Consider the following 22,115-nt stretch of genomic DNA (forward strand, 5'->3'; position numbering starts at 1 on the left):
AGCTCCCTCCCTGCCCAAGTGGGGCGGGGGCCCCGCGCCCCGGCCGGACCCGGGCGGGCTCTGGCGGCCGCTCTGGGAGACGCAGACCCGAGCCTGCGGAACCCGGGCGCGCGAAGTCCAGCGGCAGCAGCCGGGTGAGGGCGCTGGAGCCCAGGACTCGGATGGAGCAGCCGCAGTGGGCCGCCCAGAGCCTGTTCTCCGGACTCAGAGGGCTTAGAGTGGCCGGTGCGCAGGGTTAAAACCCCACTCGCGTCCAGGGGTAGAAGAGGCTATGGAGGAGGAAGTCCCGCGTCTGGAGCAGAATCGCGGGGAGATAAGGTTCAGGGTTATTAAGCCTGAGAATCTTTTTTTAACTTGGGGTGTAATAGGGAAGAACAAATCTGACCCAATATTAGATCTGTTTCTTTTACTTTAACCTGTGTATTCTATTGCTTTTGCTTCGAGTTAACATTGTTGCCTGTAGCCTGAAATATACAGGATAGCCCGTGATAAACCTCTGACCTTTAAGAGTATGACACTTTTTCATGCATAAAGAGATACAAAGTTGCAGAACAGAGAATAACAGTTGTCTTCTTGGAGATTTACAGGAACATCGTGACCTGACCTAGGTGGACAGCTGCAGGAGCAAAGGATTCCTACACCAAGAAGTTTGCAATAACCAACCACGCCCCTCCCTCACTTTGCCTTTAAAAATGCTTTGCTGAAACCCTTTGGGGAGTTCTGGGTTTGGGGGGGCACAAGCCACCTGTCTCCTTACATAGCCCTGCAATAAACATTTCTCTGCTCCAAATTCCCACATTTCGGTTGGTTTGGCCTCACTGTGCGTGGGGTACACGAGCTTGCATTTGGTAAGGAGACAATGGCTGTAGAAAGAGATCCTGGTCTAGGACCTAGCATTCCCTCCGAGAGGAAAAGGCGTGGGGCCTTGGGTTGAAACCAGAGTCAGACACGCCAGCTATGTGACTGCCCACGTGGGTCTTAACCTCCCTGGACATCAGTTTCCTCATCAGGAAAATGCGTTCTCTGATGCTTCCTTACTGACTGGTAGGATTTAAGTGAGGTCACAATAGTACAGGTACCTAGCACACGGCAGGTCTTCAGTAAGTTAGAATCCTTCCCGTACGTGGGAGAGGGCTCTGTACCTCTCTAACTGGACAGACTGAGGTCCTCAAGGGTCAGGGCAAGAAGGCATGACTGCTCTACATATTCCCCTGCCCGGGGAAGCAGTGCTAGTGGAACGAGCCCATAGCAGGTCCCTGGGGCACGTGGAGTCTCCTCTCAACTCCGCCACTGACTCACTCTGGGACTTGGAGTCCTCTACTCTCCTTCTCTGTTTGTTGTATTCCGTCCCATTTTTTTCGAGCTTACAACTCAGTCCCTCACCTGTTTAGATGGAGCCCTCCTAGGAGATATATTCCTTTCTCCCTTCCAGCCAGTGCCATGTGAGAACCAACCCGGCAGGGAGAGTCGTCATTCTAGGCAGCACACGCCGCTTCGTGAATCCATGTCTGGGCGTTGGGGCCATAGTCAGACAGAAGCGGCTGGAGTCTGTGTCCATGTTTTCTGCATTGGGACAGAAGCCTTGCTTACCTGGCTAAGCTAGGGAAGCAATGCATTCTCTCTCCGGGCCTTTCTCAGGAAGCTGACCTTGACTGTCACTAGGTCTGTTATCGGGATTCTCTTTCTTGACTTCTTGGGAGGTAATGAGCTGGGTCCTATGGTAGGTTTCCCTCCCCAGCCTTTCCTTTCCAGCAAATTTAGAAGGAACCCACCCAAGTGCCCCACGCTGTACCCTAATTCCTGATTTCTTTCTTAAGAGAACCCCCCAGATTCCAGGACCCACAAGCATGTGGAGGATGCTGAGCTTTCGGTACAGGTGGAGAAGGGTCAGCCTTGAATTAGCCTTGCTTAGAGCAATGAGAGGAATAGGTGGGATTCTCCTCTCTCCCATCAGGAGAGAGTAGATTTGGGGCCTGCAGGGAATGAGGTCTCTGGAGAGAAGCCTGCACCACAGGCGTCTGAGAGATGAAATAGTAAAGAAGGATTCTTGTCTGCTGACGGGCTCTGAGAAGTGCTTAGTCATGTTTTCTCAAAGCACAGAAATGCCCAGCACGTTCCTTGGTGTCCAGCTTTCTTTATCACAGACCAGTGCCCCGGGGAAAATGAGCGATGCTGATGAATTACAAACAGGCTCTGCTTGTCTAAAAACAGATTCTTCAGGCAGAGCTCCATTCAGCACTTCCACTCAGCACTTCCACTCAGCACTCGGTGATGGACGGGGTATGTGGGTAGTTCTTTTTTTGGATGAATGTTGGCAACGTGAGCCTGGCATAATTACTACCCATACTTTCCTCATGCCGAGGTCTTACTCTTATACATGCAGACACCGGAGCTGGTCAAGAAAGGCTGCATGGGGTTTTCTGGTTTTGGGCAGAATCTCTAGATAGAGAGGAAATAGCCTGTCTTCCTCAGGTGAGCTGCTGCCCCCCTCAACCACATTCTTGTAGTAGAATGGCCTACCTGCTCGCTGCTCCCGTAAGCTGCCCAAGTCTGGTGTTTTCAGTCAGCTGGCAGGATCCAAGTCTGTCACTTAGAGCAAGGGTCACCGCACTCTACCCTCTGGCCGGCAAAGCCAGCCCCCTGCCCCTATAGCAGCCTGCCTGCGTGATGTTTAAAAGCTGGCCACAACTGTGGCTTCGTCCTTCAAGCCCCAGACTTGGTTTTCCCAGGCAAACAGCAGGCAAACCTGGGGCAAGGAGGGGCATGGAAAGTTGGGAAGCAGCTGGGGTAAGGAGCGAGTGGCCGTTGGCTTTAAGGCTTCCAGCAGACCCCGCAAAAAAATAAAACCTCGGGGATGCCAATCCTAATAGCAGCTCGCAAATAATGGGCATACTTCAATTCCACCAACAGGGGTCGCCCTTGGACACCAAGCCTGAAGCTGGCCTCCGAAAAGGGAAATTCCCAGCCATGGGCCCTGGGGCCAGATTTCCAAGACTCATAACTGCTCAGTTCCTGTTTTGTTGGATGCCGATGAGGTTGCCCAGCTGAGGAGAGACAAGTCCTCAGTTTTTCTGGTGAGTGGAGGTCTGCACTGGAACTTGGGACAGGAAGTCCTAGAACACTGGCCAGCCACTTAGGAGCTCTGAAAATAGATTTCTACATCTTTCTCTGCAGTGTCCTCATTACCATATAGAAAGAACATTCTTTCCTGTGTTTCTTCTGTCTAAAATACATGTAAACCTGTGTGCCTGTACATGATGTTTTCATATCACTTTGTTCTTTTTCCTAAATGCAAAAATCATACGTGTTCTTTGCAAAAACAAAAAAAACTTCAAAAATTCAGAAAATGAACAAAGGAGAAATCAACTAACTGCAAACATAATGTATGTACATTACAAAAAGCTCAGAAAATATAGAAAATCACAAAGGAAACATATCACTTCTACTCAAGATCATCTCTGTTAACTCATAGTGTATAACCAAGTATTTTTCCATGTATAAATTACATATACAGATGCACAGATATGTACATGTATGTAAGTATTCCATAAGTAGTTCAATGTTTAGCTCAAAATCCTTCTCTTCCACCAGCTCGCACACTTTGGGAGAGCAGGGGTTAGAGTCTCCCAAGTTCACCCCTTTACCTACAGTAGCGCCTATAATGTCCAACAGAGAGTTGGTGTGTAGGAAGCGTTTACATGATAAATAAATGAATACACAGATAGAGCATTTTTTTTGGCTGTGCCGCATGGCTTGCAGGATCTTAATTCCCCGACCAGGGATTGAACCCAGGCCAGAGCAGTGGAAGAGCCCAGTCCTAACTATTGGACCACCAGGGAATTCCCCAGATGAGGATTTTTAATTAAAATGATATATTCATACATGCAGTTCATGGAAAAAGAGACCCAAATAGTTCATAAACATTTGAAAAGAGGCTCAACTTTGCCCATAAACAAAGAAATGCAAACTAATGTTACACTGAAACCCCTATCAGATTGGCAAAAATCCAAACATTTGCTGATACCACCTTTGTTAGGGGATGGCGTGAGGTTGGAGAACAGAGCCTTGCCTCATACCTTGCTGGTGAAATTTCCATTTGGTACAACCTCTGAGGGCACTCTGCGATGACTTTTGAGAATGTACATAATATTTGACTCAGCGGTTCCACTTATAGGAATTTATCCTATAGATAGTGTTGCACCATGTGTGAAATGACATGTGCAGGGTTATTCATTGCAGCCCTATTTGTAATCACAAAAAATAAGAAAAGCCTAAATGCCTATCGGTAGGGCTAACTAACGTATGTTACATTCACATAATAGAATACTATGCAGCTATTTTTTTTTAAAGAACAAAGATCAGTTTTATGTATTAAAATGAAAAATCAAAGTGTAAATCGATGTATATAGGAAGCTGCCGTTTGTCCAAAAGGGGAAAGGAAAAAGGATATATATTTGCATTTACTTAGAGATGCATAAGAAATCATCTAGAATGCTATACAAGAAACCAATAACATGATTTCCTGTCTGTTGCTGGTGATGGTTTTGGTGGGACTGTAGGATGATGGAACAGACAGGAATAAGAAATAGACTTTTCCTTGTGTATGTTTTTGTGCTTTTTCATTTTTGAACCAAGTAAATGTGCTACCTAGGAAAAAAGTGAATAAATTTTTAAATGGCAAAAAAATTATGCCATATATAATAATAAGCCTTTTTTCACTTAATCATATACCATAAACATTTCCCCAAGTCTTAAATCTCCTTCAACATTATCTTTAAATGGTATACTGTTTCCTAATATGGACATAATTTATATAATCAATCCCCTGATACTGGTTTCAGTATTCTAAATAAGGCTATGATTTTGAACACCTTTGCACTTCTCTCTCGTTATTTCTTCTGGATAAATTTAAGTTTGCATCAGCTTATTTGTTTTATTTTTGGCTGCGTTCGGTCTTCGTTGCTGCACGTGGGCTTTCTCTAGTTGTGGCGAGCAGGGGCTACTCTTTGTTGTGGCACACAGGCTTCTCATTGCGGCGGCTTCTCAAGTTGCGGAGCACGGGCTCTAGGCGCACGGACTTCAGTAGTTACAGCATGTGGGCTCAGTAGTTGTGGCTCGCCGGCTTAGTTTCTCTGCAGCATTTGGGATCTTCCCGGACCAGGGCTTGAACCTGTGTCCCCTGCATTGGCAGGCAGATTCTTAACCACTGGGCCACCAGGGAAGTTCCTGCATCAACTTAAAGCCAACTTACCCTCTAGAAAAGTTAGACCAGTCTCCATTCCAACAATCCACACGTGAGTGGGCCTCTTTCCCTGAATCCTCTTTAATACCTGGTATTCTTTTTTTTTTTTTAACCCATTGCCAAAGTAGTAGAAAAATAGTATATTTCATTGTACTTTTAGTTTTCATTGCTTCTAGTTAAACACTTTGATGTGAGCATTTCTAGTTCTTCCTTTAGAAGTTGCCTGCTCCGGAAGAGAATATATCATGGGCCAATCACACCAAGCATTTGTGAGCTTAGTAGATGTTACTGAAGAATTGCTGCAGTGAGGGCTCTAAACTGCCTTGATATTAGACAGTGTCCTGGCAGGTCACAGAAGCATTGCTCGTTTCTCCAAAGATACACAACTGGCCAACAAGCACATGCAGAGATGCTCAACATCACTAATCATTAGAGAAATACAAATCAAAACCTCAATGAAATATTCCTTCACATCCATTAGGATAGCCACTATAAACACAACAAAACAAAATTAGAAAATCACAAGTGTCAGCGAGGCTGTGGAGAGATTGTACACTATTGGTGAGACTGTAAAATGATGTAAGCACCATGGAAAACAATATGGCATTTGTGAAAAAATTAAAAATAGAACTACGATCTGATCCAGCAATCCCACTTCTGGGTCTATAGCCAAAGGAATTGAAAGCAGGGTACTGAAGAGATATTTGTACACTCATATTGATTGCAGCATTATTCACAATAGCCAGAAGGTCCCAAGCGTCCATCAACTGATGAGGAGATAAACAAAATGTGGTATATCCATACAATAGAATATTATTCAGCCTTAAAAAAGGGACGAGATCCTGACTTGGATGAAACTTGAGGACATTATGCTAAAAGAAATAAGCCAGTCACAAAAAGACAAATACTATATGCCTCCTTTTGGGGGGGGGGGCATGCCAGGATCTTAGTTCCCTGACCAGGGATCGAACCCAGGCCCCCTGCAGTGCAAGCACAGAGTCCTAACCACTGGACCGCCAGGGAAGTCCCTATACGCCTCCTCTTTAATGAAGTACGTAGTCAAATTCATAGCGTAGAAAGTAGAATGGTGGTTGCTAGGGGCAGGGGGGACAGGGAGCCGTCGTTGAACAGAGGTAGAGTTTCCTTTTTGCAAGATAAAAAAGTTCTGGGTATTGGTTGCACAATGGTGTGAATACACTCTGAACACTACTAAACTGTGCACTTTAAAGTGGTTAAGATGGTAAATTTTATCACAATTTAAAAAAAAAAGAAGCATTACAAAGGAATTATGACTAGGGTTTTCCTTCCAACACGGACGTCAAAACATGATCCTTCTCTACTCAAAACCCTCCAATTTACTTCTCACTCGGAGCAAAATCTGGAGACGTGATGGGCAAGGGCCCACCTGCTGCCACTGCAACCACAGTCACTAGGCATCTTGCTTGCTTGACTCTAAACCCCTTCGGCGTCTTGCTGCTTCCTCAATGCATTAAATACATCATGTTGATACTTGCTGTTTCTTCTGTCTGAAATGATGCCTCTTCAACTATCTGCATGACCCCATCCCTGACTTTATTCAGGTCTCTGCTCAAAACTCACACACTCAGAAAGGTCTTTCCCATCTTTCCTATAGTCTCCATCACCATCACTCTCTAGCCCATCCCCTTACCCTGATTTATCTTCCTTTTATTTTTTTTCTTTTATTCGTTGTTTATTACCTATTGTCCCGATACCGCTGGAGTGTAAATGCCAGTGGATCAGAACTATAGTCGTTTATGGGACCTTCCTTGTGCTGCAGTGGTTAAGAATCCTCCTGCCAATGCAGGGGACACGGGTCAGAGCCCTGGTCCGGGAAGATCCCACATGCCGTGGAGCAGCTAAGCCCGTGCTCCACAACTACTGAGCCTGCGCTCTAGACCCCATGAGCCACAACGACTGAGCCCGCGTGCAGCAACTGGTGGAGCCCGCGCACCTAGAGCCCGTGCTCCGCAACAAGAGAAGCCACCGCAATGAGAAGCCCGCACGCTCGCCGCAACTAGAGAAAGCCCGCGCGCAGCAACGAAGATCCAGTGCAGCCAAAAATAAATAAAAGAAATAATTTATTTTAAAACAAGACTCAAATGTTGCTGCCATTGGGATACTTTTTCTGCTCTCCCCCATCCTGAGTTCTCATGGAAGCTTGTAGAGAATTCTGTTGTAAAATCACGGCACTGTGTGTGTTTACGGCACTGTGTGTGTTTGCGCCCCTCTCTTCCTCCTCCTCCCCACCTCCGGCTGTGAGCTGTGTGGCACAGAGATGCATCTTACCCATCTCTCTGTCCCCAGCCTAGCACAATGAGAGACTCAGTAGATGCTCAATAGATGCATTAATGGATAAATAACATTTCTCCACTGAGATTTATATTGTACTCTCAAAGAGAAACTCCTGGCATGGGAAATAATAAATACATATGAGCGAAATGGTATTTAAATACTCCATGAAATTCCTAGACAGCCAAGAGGAAGGGTTTTGTTTTGTTTTTATTGCTAATACCCTTAGCCAGAACCTGGATACCTCATGGTTTCAGTGGCAACATAATAAACACATTTGACATTTTTTTGTAATGCCATGAAATGTTCTTTCCAAAAGTATAGAAAGTACAGCAGTGTGGGAATGAACTGTATTTGAACTGCCACTAATGTATAAAGTAGAAAACTAATGAGAACTTACTGTGTAGCACAGGGAACTCTACTCAGTGCTCTGTGATGACCTAAATGGGAAGGAAATCCAAAAAAGAGGGGATGTACGTATAGCTGATTCACATTGCTGTACAGAAGAAACTAACACATCATTGTAAAGCAACTATACTCCAATAAAAGTTTTTTTAAAAAGTTAAAAAAATATATAATTGCTCTTAAGCTTGCATTAATAAAATAACACATTTTCTTGAAAAATAAATAAACTGCCACTAAATCAATTGTTCTTGGGCATCTCCCTTTACCTCGATCACCTCTTGTATAAAAAAAGAAGGGGGTGGGGCTTCCCTGGTGGCCTGCCGATGCGGGGGACACGGGTTCGCGCCCCGGTCCGGGAAGATCCCACATGCCGCGGAGCAGCTGCGCCCGTGAGCCATGGCCGCTGAGCCTGCGCGTCCGGAGCCTGTGCTCCGCGGCGGGAGAGGCCACAACAGTGAGAGGCCCGCGTACCGCAAAAAAAAAAAAAAAAAAAGAAGGGGTGGTTTTGGTGTACGTGTCATAAAAATGTGACTGCCTTTCCATGTCACCCCTTCTTTACTCAGTACTGCCTCACACCTGGCCCACTTTATGCATTTACGATGCCCTCTTCCCCCGTAGGTGTCAGCGGCTGTCATCTCGGACTAAATCCAATTTTCTGCATGGGGTGCTGAAGGAAGAGGCCTCTACTCTATATCTGAAGCAAAAAGCTGGATTCATCGTTTGCAAGGCAGTGAACACGGCAGACTGCGGATCTCCTGTGGAGTATTTGGGAAGTGTGGGGCTGGGGATTAGACGACTCTTCACAGCGCGAGTATTCAGGCATTAAGTGACCTTTAGCGAAGGCAGCTTGGCCACTGAAGCAAGGCTGTTGCTGATTGGCCCTCAGAAGCATGTGTACTGACCAGAGGAAGCTGTCCTCGGGACTCCTGGTTACTTGTTCCAGTGGCCAAAGAACAGTGAGTCTTTTCTTGAACGGGAGGATAGGAACTATTCTCGGTAGGATCCCTTTTTTATTTAAATGTCAAATAATCCAGCTCAGAGATTTTCAAACTTGACCATGAATCAAATCCGATCACCCAGAGGGCTTGTTAGAGCAGACTATTGGGCCCCTCTCCTGCAGAGTGTCTGATTAGGTAGGTCTGGGATGGGAGCCAAGAATCTGCACTTCTAATGAGTTCCCAGGTGATGCTGATGCTCTGGTCCAGCGACCACACTTTGAGAACCACTGGTCCAGTATCATCGGAGTTGTAGTTAATTATTTGCTGTTAAGAAAATATTTAGAGGCTTCCCTGGTGGCGCAGTGGTTGAGAATCTGCCTGCTAATGCAGGGGACACGAGTTCGAGCCCCCGTCTGGGAAGATCCCACATGCCGCGGAGCAACTAGGCCTGTGAGCCACAACTACTGAGCCTGCGCGTCTGGAGCCTGTGCTCCGCAACAAGAGAGGCCGCGACAGCAAGAGGCCTGCGCACCGCGATGAAGAGTGGCCCCTGCTCGCCGCAACTAGACAAAGCCCTCGCACAGAAACGAAGACCCAACACAGCCAAAAATAAATAAATAAATAAAAATTTTTAAAAAAAAAAGAAAAAATATTTAGGGAATTCCCTGATGATCCAGTGGTTAGGGCTCCGTGCTTCCAATGCTGGGGTCCTGGGTTCAATCTCTGGTCGGGGAAGTAAGATCCCGCAAGTTGTGCAGCATGGCCAGAAAAAAAAAAAAAAAAAAGAAATATATATATATATATTTAACACAATAAGTTACTGATGAGTCTAAGAATTCTGTAAATGATTTTGTAAAATGGTTATTAATCACAGCCACATCTATATACATTTGAAAAATAATGGTAAATACATAGGAGAAAGATAATACTCCTTCTAAAGTTAATGACTAGAAAATATGAATTCCAGGACATATTGTAGTAATTCTGTCCTGTCCTTCCCCTCCTCTTCCTTTCCCAACTTCCGCCTCAGAATGTGTGACCCATCCCGTCCTGGGGAATCCTAGACCAGGTACTTCCCAAGGATCCTCCCAGGTTTGTGATTCTATGTTTGTGGCAGATCGTGGTTTAACACATGAACTTCTGGTCAAGGTATGAGCCATGTTAGTAAAGTGATGTAAATTGAAAATACAGGAGGCAAGGAAGTTTACAAGACAATTGGGAGAGGAAGAGAGAGAGAGGAAGAAGAAGAAAGAAAGAGAGAGAGAGGCTGGCTGACTTTAGAAATTCTCCTTCATATCACCAAGGAAAACTGTCCATCTTTGTATCAGTGTAAGTGCTGGGTGATATCAGATTGTTGTGGTTCGTTGAAGATAAACCATGTTGCAGGCAGGACACACACTGTCCTCAGAAGGAAAGTTTGGCACGCCCCTGCGTTTCTACTGTGACAATCTGAGGTAGGGCCATTGCATGTAAATGTATGGAAGAGAAATGGAAACACTTTGTGTTTCTGAAGAAAATTTTTACAAGGAAAATTCTGATTAAACAAAAAAACCCCAAGGGATACTAGGACACACAAAAGCCATGGCTCTGCGTGATACGGTGCCGGGAGTGAATGCTGCCATTTTCCCATGTCTTCCCTAGTGGCTTTTACTAATGGGTTCATTGGAAAATCCTTTCAGTAGAGACCACAATGTTCTGTTTCTACAAGTGCTAATAGCTAGTATTTTTATTGAGAGCTCAGTATGTTCTAGGCTCATACAATCCTCACCTAAGTGTTATGAGGTAAGTACTAAGTCACCCTTATTTTACGGGTGAGGAAACTGAGACACAGAGAGGTCACATTGCATCCCTGTGACACACAGGGAGTAGCCAGTGGAGCTGAGATTCAAGCGCAGGCAGAGGGACTCCCCAGATGCATGTTGAACTGCTAGGTCATAATCCTCTCAAAAGCCTAAAGATTCGACCCCCTTAATCACTTTCTCGGCTTGTTTGTTGTTTCCTTTAGAACACATTATGATTTGATTTTTTCATCTGTTCACCTGTTATTGTCTGTTTCTCCTCCTAGCATATAAGCTGCAAGAGGATAGGGGCTTTGTTCACTGCTGCATCCCCAGAATCAAGTGTTTGGGCTCATAAACATTTGTGGAAGGAAGGAAGGAAGAGAGGGAGGGAGGGAGGGAATTCTGAGTATCAGTCAGCTTGATAGATGAGGTCTGATTAAAAGAATGCCTGTTATATTTTGTTTTTTTCTATCGACTGCTAATTGTGCACCGAGCGGTCTTGTTTTTAAAGAAAAACCCACCTGTGTCTTGCGCTGAAAAGAACAGAGGTCATCTTTAAGGTGACAGCAGGCAGTGCAGAGGGCAAAGCACTGCCCAGCTACATCCATCTGCCCTTTTTTTTTAAAAAAAAATATTTATTTATTTTTATTTTTTTGGCTGTGTTGGGTCTTCATTGCTGTGTACGGGCTTTCTTCATTGTGGTGCGCAGGTTCCTCGTTGTGGTGGCTTCTCTTGTTGCAGAGCACGGGCTCTAGGCACACGGGCTTCAGTAGTTGCAGCACGCAGGCTCAGTAGTTGTGTCTCCTGGGCTCTAGAGCACAGGCTCCATAGTTGTGGCACACGGGCTTTGTTGCTCCACGGCATGTGGGATCTTCCCGGACCAGGGCTCGAACCCGTATCCCCTGCACTGGCAGGCGGGTTCTTAACCACTGCGCCACCAGGGAAGTCCCATTTGCCCTTTATGTACATCTTCCCCTAGGTTACACTGAGACCCTGAAGGTACTGGCATGGCTCCGTATTGGAAGTCCCAAACTTCCTTCTAGTATGTCACCTGGGTCATCTCTGGTGCGTGGGATTAGTAAAGTAGGAAAGAGGAGGCCTCTCATCTTTTTACTTTAAATATTCCTGTATTGTTTGAATTCCACCGCCCCCGCCCACCATGAGCATGTGTTATTTCTGAAATGAAACACAAGCAATAAACAATATAAAAAGAAGAATTTGTAAGGCAGGGATTGGCAAACTACAGCCCATGAGCCAAATCTGGCCCACCACCTGTTTTGTTTTTTTTTTAAATTAAATTTAATTTTTTTAACATCTTGATTGGAGTAGAATTGCTTTACAATGTGGTGTTAGTTTCTGCTGTACAACAAAGTGAATCAGCCATATGCATACATATGTCCCCATGTCTCCTCCCTCTTGCGTCTCCCTCCCACCCTCCCTATCCCACCCCTCTAGGTGGACACAAAGCACCGAGCTGATCTCCCTGTGCTATGCGGCTGCTCCACCACCTGCTCTATAAATCAGGTTTTCGTGGAACACAGGCACCTCCCTTCCTTTACATACGATCTATGGTTGCTTTAGTACAACAGTGGCAGAGTTTGAGTATGGAGACCAGATGGTCCACAAAACCAAAAACATTTACTCTCTGACATTCTATAGAAAACATGTTCTGACCCTTGATCTAAAATAATTTATTTTAAATTCCTTATAGGTTCCCCCCCCCCACGACCCCCAGAAACGAGACCTGGTGAAAGCAATGAACAGAACTGGGTTCTTTCTGCCTACTAGGAAGGTAATCACCGGCTATATCTTGTTAATTTATTCAACGGCTATGTTCTCTGCATATACAAAGAATATAAGATAACTGCTCAGCTAAAAAAACAAACAAACCTTTCTTAGCATTTCTAGAAATACAAACATCTGTCGGGATATCTGCAAGACTCAGGAACAACTACACTGACCACCCTACTTGACTTTCCCTCAGAGCATCTGGTAACACTTGGCGTATTACACGTTTATCTGATTATTGCCTGTTGTCCCACTGCCACCAGAATGTAAGTTTTACTACATTAGGGATATAGTAAGCATGATTTATGTAAAAGGAGCTTGATACTGAGGCAATCTAGATATTTGGTGTTATTGGAATTGATGGTGTTTATCGATTGCTTCTTGTGGTTTTGCAAAAAAGTTTAATGTATTTTGAGTCTACTTATTAAAGTAATAATGAAGCAAAAACCCGTTAGGGTTTCCCCGAGTAAAACTGAGAATATCCGTTCCGCAAAACATGTCACGAAGAAAATAAAAAGGCGAGGAACAAACTGGGAGAATATATTTGCAGCACGTGAAAATAAAAGATTAGTTTGAATATCAAGAATATATAGGGCTTCCCTCGTGGCGCAGTGGTTGAGAGTCCGCCTGCCGATGCAGGGGACGTGGGTTCGTGCCCTGGACTGGGAAGATCCCACATGCCGTGGAGCGGCTGGGCCCGTGAGCCATGGCCACTGAGCCTGCGCGTCCGGAGCCTGTGCTCCGCAAAGGGAGAGGCCACAACAGTAAGAGGCCCGCGTACCGCAAAAAAAAAAAAAAAAAAAAAAGAATATATAATCACCTGAAAAAGAGAGTACTCTATCAGAAAAGTGGGCCAGAGTCATGCATAGACATTTCACATGAAAGAACATACAAATGGCCCGTGTGTTTTTGAAAAGTTGCTCATTCCCATGCATAATCGGGGATGTAATATTTCACGTACACTGTTTAGGCAAAAATTCACAAAGTCAGACGATGTCAAGTGTGAATGACTAGGGACTTCCCTGGAGGTCCAGTGGTTAAGACTCCACACTTCCACTGCAGGAGGCGCGGGTTCGACACCTGGTTGAGGAACTAAGATCCTGCATGCCATGCGGCACAGCTGGAAAAAAAATGTGAATGACTAGAACTTCCATCCAATGTTGATGGGAGGGAAGTCAGTGTCTTACTTTGGAAATGACTTGGCATTACCGAGTGAAGCTGAACAGACACATCCCCTACTCAAAATGGGGCCGTGCAAGCAGCATCGCTTGGGAGCCTCTTAGAAATGCAGAATTTGGGGCCCCATCCTGGACCTACTGAGTCGAGATCTGCATTTAGATGCCCACTGGAAGCTCCTGGGGAGCTTTTAAAAGTCCAGATGCCCAGGTGGCACCCGGACCAGCTAAATTGTAATCTCTGAGGGTGGGACCCAGGCATCAGCATTTAAAAAAGCTTCTCAGTAATTTCAACATGTAACTAGGGTTAAGAAGCAGCAACCAGATGTCTCTCATGTCATGAGAAATACAAAAATGTCTTTAATAGGGCTTCCCTGGTGGCGCAGTGGTTGAGAGTCCGCCTGCCGATGCAGGGGACATGGGTTCGTGCCCCGGTCAGGGAAGATCCCACATGCCGCGGAGCGGGCTCGCTGAGCCTATGCTCTGCAATGGGAGAGGCCACAACAGTGAGAAGCCCACATACTGCAAAAAATATATATATATATATCTTTAATAGCTAAAATCTGGGCGATAACCAGTATGTCTACCAGTGGTAGATCACACACACATTCTTACTATAAAGAAAAGCAAAGGAACGACTAGTAGAAAATTCAGGATAGTGGTAACTCTGTGGGGTGAAGGAGGAAAAGGCATGTGATTGGAGGAGACGCAGGGAGAAGGTGAGTTTCTAAGGTCCCGGTAATATTCTATATCTTAGGTTCAATAATGGAAATATGGGTGCTCATTTTTTTTCCCCGTAAACTATAAAAATAGGTTTTATCCACTCTTCTGGATAAAATTTTAAAGTCTAAAAAATGTTTTAAGAGGGCATCTTTCATATCCGTTCTTCTAAGCCGCCTTCTTCGAGGCATCCCACCCTTTCCCAGACCTCATCTGCTGCTGTCCTCCAAGCTGGTTTTCTCTGCCTTGGCTAAGAAATCGGAGTCAAGAGGATCCACTGCTCTACCCACCTGGATCTTTTTTATCCCAGAAATCCTGGCCCACTCCAGGTCCCATCTTAGAAAGTTCTGGATGGGCTCGGGATCTACATGTGCCTCCCAGCCCCATCTAAGGGTTATGTGGAAGTCCAGGGAAGGGAGATCTGAACGGCACTGAAACAGGAGACAATATCTGCACATGTCTGGAAGGCCCCGGGCCCTCCCACCCTGAAGCAGAGCCAGACGGGGCCACGTGTCAACAAGTTGTGTCCGGCCAAATGGTAAATCATTTAGCAGCAGAGTAATGATTAAGCTACGACAGGGTAGACTGTCTTAAACTAGAGTTTTCAGAGTGTTCTCTGTTTTGTTCTAAACCCAAACTCAGCCAGCCATTTAATGAGTGGGTCTAAGACCCCACTACCTCTTACAAAGCTTTTCTACCTACAGAATTTCAGCTGATCCCACCATGACTGCGGTGGGGATTACTACCACTTTAGAGACTAAGAACAGGCTCAGAGCGGTTAAGAGAATTGCCCAAGGCCACACGGTATCATGGCAGAAAAACTCACAGCCAGGCCTGCTGTAGCCAAGATTCTTCCAATGGTCTCAGCCCCTTCTGGGTGTGTAAATGCTTCTGCACTCAACTCCCGCACATCCGGAGATGCTCTCCTTATACAGACAGCTCTGACCAGCCCATGGCCTTCCCTCCCTGGGCCTGCCTGCAGAATACATTCAAGCTCCTTAACCTCCCCAAAATCCGTACTCACAGTTCCCGGAATTCAAAAATATTGGCTTTAAAAGAAGCTGTAGACATTACTGCCTAGTTCAGTGATTTTAATCCTTCAGAATCACTGATACCTTTGAGAATCTGCTGAAGTTGTGGACCTTCTCCCCAGAAAAATGCCCATAGGTACAGACATCTCAAAGTGGCCACAGACCCCAAGACTCTTGTTAAGAACTGCAGATCAAGTATTACAATTTTGGTGTTTTCTCCAAAAAGTAAAACTAGAATTACCATACAATCCAGAAATTCCACCTTTAGGTATATATCCAAAAGAACTGAAAGCAGGGTCTCCAAATATGTGTGTGTGTGTGTGTGTGTGTGTGTGTACACACCCATATTCATAGCAGCACTATTCACAATAGCCAAAAGGTGGAAACAACCCAAATGTCCATCAACGGATGAATGGATGAACAAAATGTGGTCTATCCATGCAATAGAAAATTATTCAGCCTTAAAAGGAAGGGGATGAAATGTTACATGAATGAACCTTGACAACATTCTATTAAGTGAAATAAGCTAGTCACAAAAGGACAAACACTGTGTGATCCCACGTCTATGAGGTACTTAGAGGAGTCAAATTCACAAAGACAGAAAGTAGAATGGTGGTTTCCAGGGCCCAGAGGAGGGGAAATGAGGAGTTAGTGTTTAATGGGTACAGAGTTTCAGTTTGGGAAGGTGAAAATCTTCTCGGGATGGATGGTGGTGACGCTTGCCCAGCCATGTGAATGTACTTAATGTTACTGAACTGTACGCTTAAAATTGGTTAAAACGGTGAATTTTATGTTACATATATTTTCCTCTGGCTGGGAAGGAATAGGGCCAGGCCTCCTTGTTCCAAGGGCTGCGTCCCAGGCCCTCTGCTGGGCAAGCTGTGTGTGAGCTCCTGCAGGCATGACCATGTCTTCTTTGCAGAAATCCTGGTAGGCAAGGCCTCAGGGAAGAGGAGGCATCGGAGTTGGACAGCATGGGATGTGATATTTATACGAACTTCGTCTATTGGCTTAGTAACCCTCACATATGAGGGAATGAGATGTACTGAGGATGACTTGTTCTTTCTAGCTTGGGGAGTAAAACAGTGCCATCCAATGGATTCCAAAACAAATTATTTTAACAAAAGATCCTACTGATGATATGTTTTATAACCACTTCGCATGAATTCTGAAAGAAGGTTTGGGCTTTCCTCTTTATAAAGACTTATTGACAATATAATTAAGCATCAACAACAAAGATGTCCATCTATTACATATCCAGCTCTTGGTCCAAGTTTGAATGTGTGGGGGTGTGAAGAGAAGAATCATACACGGGAGCTATTGAGTGATCAGTTTTACCATATAACGTATTTGGGCAATTTTGTCACGCCACTAAATATTGTTCTATGGCATCGTTTATGATGGTTACAGAATAATGCGTTGTACGGACATGATAAAAACGAAATCCCTGTTGCTGGAAACTTAGATTGTTTGCAAGTTTTCACTTTTACTAACAGTGTAGCAGTGATAATCCCATATAAGCCCACGTCATCTTCTTGATTATTTCCTAAGGATAAATTCCTAGAAGCCAAATTGCTAGATTAGGCTTTTGATTCAAAGTATACTTTAGAACGTTTGTACCAACTTGGTGTGTAAAATTAGCAATATAACTTTTTTTTTTTTTTTTTGGCGGTACGCGGGCCTCTCACTGCCGTGGCCTCTCCCTTTGCGGAGCACAGGCTCCGGACGTGCAGGCTCAGCAGCCATGGCTCACGGGCCCAGCCGCTCTGCGGCATGTGGGATCTTCCCGGACCGGGGCACGAACCCGTGTCCCCTGCATTAGCAGGCGGACTCTCAACCACTGCGCCACCAGGGAAGCCCCAGCAATATAATTTTAAAGTAACTATTTATCCAAACATTTACCACCAATGGGTATTATAATTCAAATATTTATACCAGCTTATAATTTAAATGGCATTTAATTATTTAAATGTATTTTAAAATATATCTATTAGATTATTTGATTAAATCTGTGATTCTTTTGGGCAATAATCTCTTCAAATAAATACTGAGCAACCTCTTCAAATAAATATTTGTACCAAGTTTATAATTTAAAATGGCATTTCAATGTTTAAATGTATATATATTTGATATAGTCATTTGATTGATTGAGCCTATATGTGATTATTATGGACAATAATCTCTTATGATAGTCTCTTCACATCCTGTGCTCTTTGATAAAGAGTGCCTCATCATTTGATTATTAAATATATTTTTACATTATATGTCATTTGCTTTATAATGTCACCCCAGTTTGTCACTAGGTTATGCTATTTTTTCTTTTACTATGAAAGTTTTTTATTTTTAATAAATCAAGCCTAGAAATGTATTCCTTTGTGGTTTCAAGCAGTAATGACATAGCTATGGTCAGGTGAGTACAGAATACTGAAGCAGCTGTTGGCAGGGGCTACAGTCAGGGTCATGAAGGTTTCTAGACTCTAGAATCTGAAAGACTGAGCCTTTTCAGTCTTAAGACTTCCCACCTGGAATTCTTCTATCTGGTAAAGCACGTGCTGCATCTTTTTCATCTTCCGTTGCCCTGGCTATTCTTGGCACTTTGTTCTCCCATACAAATTTTAGGATCACCTTGTCAGTTTCCTGACAAAAAGTCCTGTTGGGATTTTTACTGGAATCATTATTAATCCTATAGGTCTATTTGGGAAGAATATATTAAAAATGAGCCTTCTTATCCATTAACATGGTATAACCCTCATTAACTTAGGTTTTAATGTCCTTCAAAAAAGTTTTATGATTTTCTCCAGAGTATGTCTAACGTGTGTTAGATTATTCCCAGTTACTCAATATTTTTAAAAGCTATTGTAAATGGTATCTTTGTTTTTAATTGAATTTAAAACATTTTTAACTGATTTATAGAAATAAGATTGACTTTTCTATATTGATTTTTGTGTCCAGCAACCTAACTAAATTCTTATTACATCTAATAATTTGTAGATACTTTCTGGTGTAGCTGACTGGTGTTTCATCCAGACATCATAATCTGAGTTTTATTTATTTTTCATTTCTTTAAATATCTTTTACTATGGTATAATCTACATATCATAAAATCTACCCCTTTTAAGTGTACATTTCAATGATTTTTGGTAAATTTAGTGAGTTGTGCAGCCACAATAATTTGGCTTTAGAACGTATTCATCCTTTTTATTTTTCCATGTCTTATACCTTTTTCATTTCTTTGACTCTACTGCATTTGCTAGGGGCTTTGTGTAATTTTGAGCAGAAGTGAGAATGGTCCTATGGCTAATTCCCAATCTAAAATGGAATAATGCTTCCACTGTTTTACCACTCAGTACAATGCTTGGTGTTTCAGTTTGTTTTGAGATAATCTGTTCATAAAGTTGCTTTCTAGCCCTGGTTTGATATGAATTTGGTTTGGTTTTTAATCATGAATGGGATATTGAATTCCATCAAATGTTTTGTCTGTGTCTGTTGAGATGATCATATGATTTTCCTCTAAAAAGGGAAGCTTCCAATTAGTCTCCCCACCGTGGAGGGCGCTCTAGGGTTTGTTTACTGTCCCCTGAGCTCCACCAGACTGGAAAACCAATGCTCAGGTTAACCTAGTCCAGGAAATTCCTTCCAAGAGAAAACTGGCTTCAAAGCTCCTCATCTTTACCTAGTATTTGGCCTACATAGTCTTTATTTTCTTACCAGTTCATGCATCTAAGATTTTTCCATTTTATTTAGTAGTGCTAGTTTGTTTTTGCTTTTTATTTTTTTTCCATAAGGAGAGTTGGTCCTCACCCCAAGTCCATCTTACAGCAGAAAACAGAAGTGGCCAGATCTTTCAGGTTCAGTACTAAGTATGTTTTGTAATCTGAAACTGGCATGAATGGGGTCTCTCTTGGGATTCCCACTGTCATCACACACGCCATCCTCAGAGAAAGGCTGTCCCCATGTCAAACTCTGCGAAAGAGTAGACAAAACCCCCTCCCCGGTTCAGGGGAAAGAGTCAGGAGTCAGAAAACATGAGTTGCTTCCAATAGATACAAACCACCTACATCAAGTTATAAAAACAATGAACGGAAAAGGCTTTGCCACCTTAGCTTCTGTAATTGTCAATCTTATTATCGTTTCCCATTAACTGCTGAAATTTGGCGGACAAAAGTAAGTTTACTAAATAGTTCAGGAGGGAAAAAAGGGGGAACTGGTTTATAGAAGATGCAGGCAGCAGACAAACGGGATCAGAAATCAGGTCTCTGGAAACCTAGGTTAGCTGCTCTCACACCCCAAAGGCAGGCTGTTGGATATTCTTCTTTCCCTTCTAAGTCTCCTGGACCTCTGGGACAGTACCACCTCTGTAGCTTCACTGATGACTCCCCTAGGTAAGCAGGGCCCCATCCTTCCAAGATCTCCCATTACAGGTACTGATCTAAGACCGGGAAGTAGCCTGCAATGTGCTGGGACACACACTCACGGGAGCATAGCCCACGCCCTTACACCTTCCTTCCACCACCACTTCTCTTCCTGCGTGCCCAGAAGGGGTGTTCCGAGAGTTGAAAACAAGCATCCCTCAGTTGCTCTTTTTCTAGTCAGCGATCAAAGGACTGAAAAGACTCAGCTCAGGTTTTCCAAAGAAGCAGGCCCGTTCTCTCTCCTAGCCGGGTCACAGTGAGATTGCCTTCATCATTCTTGTTTCACAGCCAGAATCCACTGCCCTCTCTATTTGGATGCCACCTGTACTTTACTGCTACAGGCTTTACATCTTGGCTTCTTCAAAAGTTACCTATGGTCTTTTACAGAACAAAAACACACACCTTGAGACCTACTGCACAGCACAGGGAATTCTGCTCGATATTAGGTAACAACCTAAATGGGAAAAGAATTTGAAAAAGAATAGATCCATGTATATGTGTAACTGAATCACTTTGCCGTACACCTGAAGCTATCACAACACTGTTAACCAACTCTACTCCCATATAAAATAAAAAGTTTAAAAAAACATATACACTTTGAGAAAGGTAGTGATGTTTGTAAGCTCCGAGGGTTTCTTCTTAAATCTGGACAGAATGTTTTCTTTGATGGAGAGATAAAGGAAAAAACTGCACGAGCCCGCACATTCTGATCCATGCATCCTTTATTCCATGACCAACCGCTGTGTCGTATCCAAGCAACAGTACACAAGCTGGCAATCAACCGCAATCCAGCTGTACAACAATCTGAGGCTTACAGTACATTTAAGGCTTTTAAATTTGGAAAAAAAAAATTTTTTTAATAAAACCAAAGAACCCTCAAACCCGAACCCCCAACCAACACAAGTAGTGTAGCAGTTTTAAGCATCTTCCACTTCTGATGCTTACTGGCGCAACTCCAGTGTCAAAACCCAAATAACTCCTAAACTAAAAAGATTAGTTTAGTGGAATTTTAATTACATAAATTTCTCAAAGCATAAACTTGTCATTTTTTGTCTTGGAAATGTTATAAAATTTTTTTAATAGCAAAACCTAGGAATAAAAACGTATTAACAAAATGTATTCAATCATTTACATTACAAACAAGGAATCTGCAGTTCATTGTTGTAGCCTGACGAAAGAAAACTATCCATTAAGAATCTATGCACAAGGTAATTGCATATATGTACAGTACTTTAAAAAAGCCTACAAGGAGGGCTTTACAGAAGGAAGGTCGGCTGGGTTCTTTGTGAGACCAACCAGACGATCAAAATATTAAAACTCTGTGGACTAGTAATAAATTTACACTTAAAAAAAACCCCAGTTTCCTTTTAAGAATATTCCAGTTATATTCAGATGGTTCCAGTTGATGAAGTCGTTCATGATCGTTCCAGTAAATTACCCTTTAATTGATTTGTTTGGGGGAAAGACCGGCGTGTGAACAAAAATTAACGAAGGGATTTTCATCACGATGGTTTCCAGTTACACTATCACAGCTTCACAAATGGATTGGACCCATGAATCTAGTGGCTGAAAGAGAGCTGCAGCTCACATAATGAGAACACGGGTGGAGAGAGGCTGAGTCCTGCGTAAATGAATCCTACGTGGTGGGTAAGGAATAGAAAGGGATGTGAGCATCTTTTATAGCAGGAGAAAACGGTCCCCCCACTCAGCTCTCATTCCCGTTCTGCAAGGCGATGAAGCTGGGAATCACAACTGTTCAGTTTAACATGATGTGTGAGTTAGTAGAACCTCTGGATATGAAAGACCGAGATGCCCTCAGCTCTTTGAGTAGGATGCCTGAAGAGCTGGGCGCTTCCTCGTGGTTATCCCGCCATGACAGCTATCCAGTTAAAGCATGTGCAAAACCGAGGATTCCTGTGTTCACAGTAGATGAGGTAAAAGCAAGTCATCTTCTTCAGGAATTAGGAAGTTCGTGAGATATGAACTGTTTTAGCCTTTCTAGGTATTGTGCATAAAGCTCTATGTCATTATGGCCAGCCCCTTCGACCCAGAGGGGCTCCACGGCCCGGGGACAGCGCTCGTACATGGCCAGGCCATGGGAGAAATCGATGACCTCGTCCTCTGTACCGTGAATGACCAACACGGGAGAGGTAACTTTAGATATCTTGTCAATGCTGCAAGACAGGAAAGGGGGAGGGGGAGAAAAAGGACTCCTTTAGTTATGCTCACAGACGACAGACATCACACTTCATGGAACCGAGGTGGTGTTCAGACAAGGGAGGTACGCACGCGAGGGTGTTTTCCCCCCTCACT

At 43.8% G+C, this 22,115-nt stretch overlaps 1 protein-coding gene, 1 long non-coding RNA gene and 1 other non-coding gene across 4 annotated transcripts in view; 1 reads left to right on the plus strand and 2 right to left on the minus strand.

Annotated features, from left to right (window-relative positions):
• On the plus strand, positions 1–9,494 carry LOC117311149 (uncharacterized). Its single transcript, XR_004525336.2, has 3 exons — positions 1–2,280; positions 2,911–3,074; positions 8,576–9,494. It is a non-coding gene; the product is annotated as an uncharacterized lncRNA (long non-coding RNA).
• On the minus strand, positions 6,193–6,265 carry TRNAA-UGC (transfer RNA alanine (anticodon UGC)). The gene has a single exon. It is a non-coding gene; the product is annotated as a tRNA-Ala (tRNA).
• Positions 9,495–20,506: 11,012 nt separating the features above from the next.
• Positions 20,507–22,115, minus strand: part of ABHD17C (abhydrolase domain containing 17C, depalmitoylase) — a 56,901-nt gene continuing 55,292 nt past the window's right edge. Inside the window, exon 3 of one of the 2 annotated variants that reach the window (XM_004320681.4) lies at positions 20,507–21,976. In XM_004320681.4, the coding sequence (XP_004320729.2) occupies positions 21,757–21,976 (220 nt within the window). In that variant the 3' untranslated portion in view covers positions 20,507–21,756. The remainder of the gene's footprint in view (positions 21,977–22,115) is intronic. The other variant, XM_019945811.3, reaches the window with a different exon arrangement.

The sequence above is a fragment of the Tursiops truncatus genome, chromosome 2 (genome assembly GCF_011762595.2).
Source record: "Tursiops truncatus isolate mTurTru1 chromosome 2, mTurTru1.mat.Y, whole genome shotgun sequence".
Taxonomy (NCBI): domain Eukaryota; kingdom Metazoa; phylum Chordata; class Mammalia; order Artiodactyla; family Delphinidae; genus Tursiops; species Tursiops truncatus.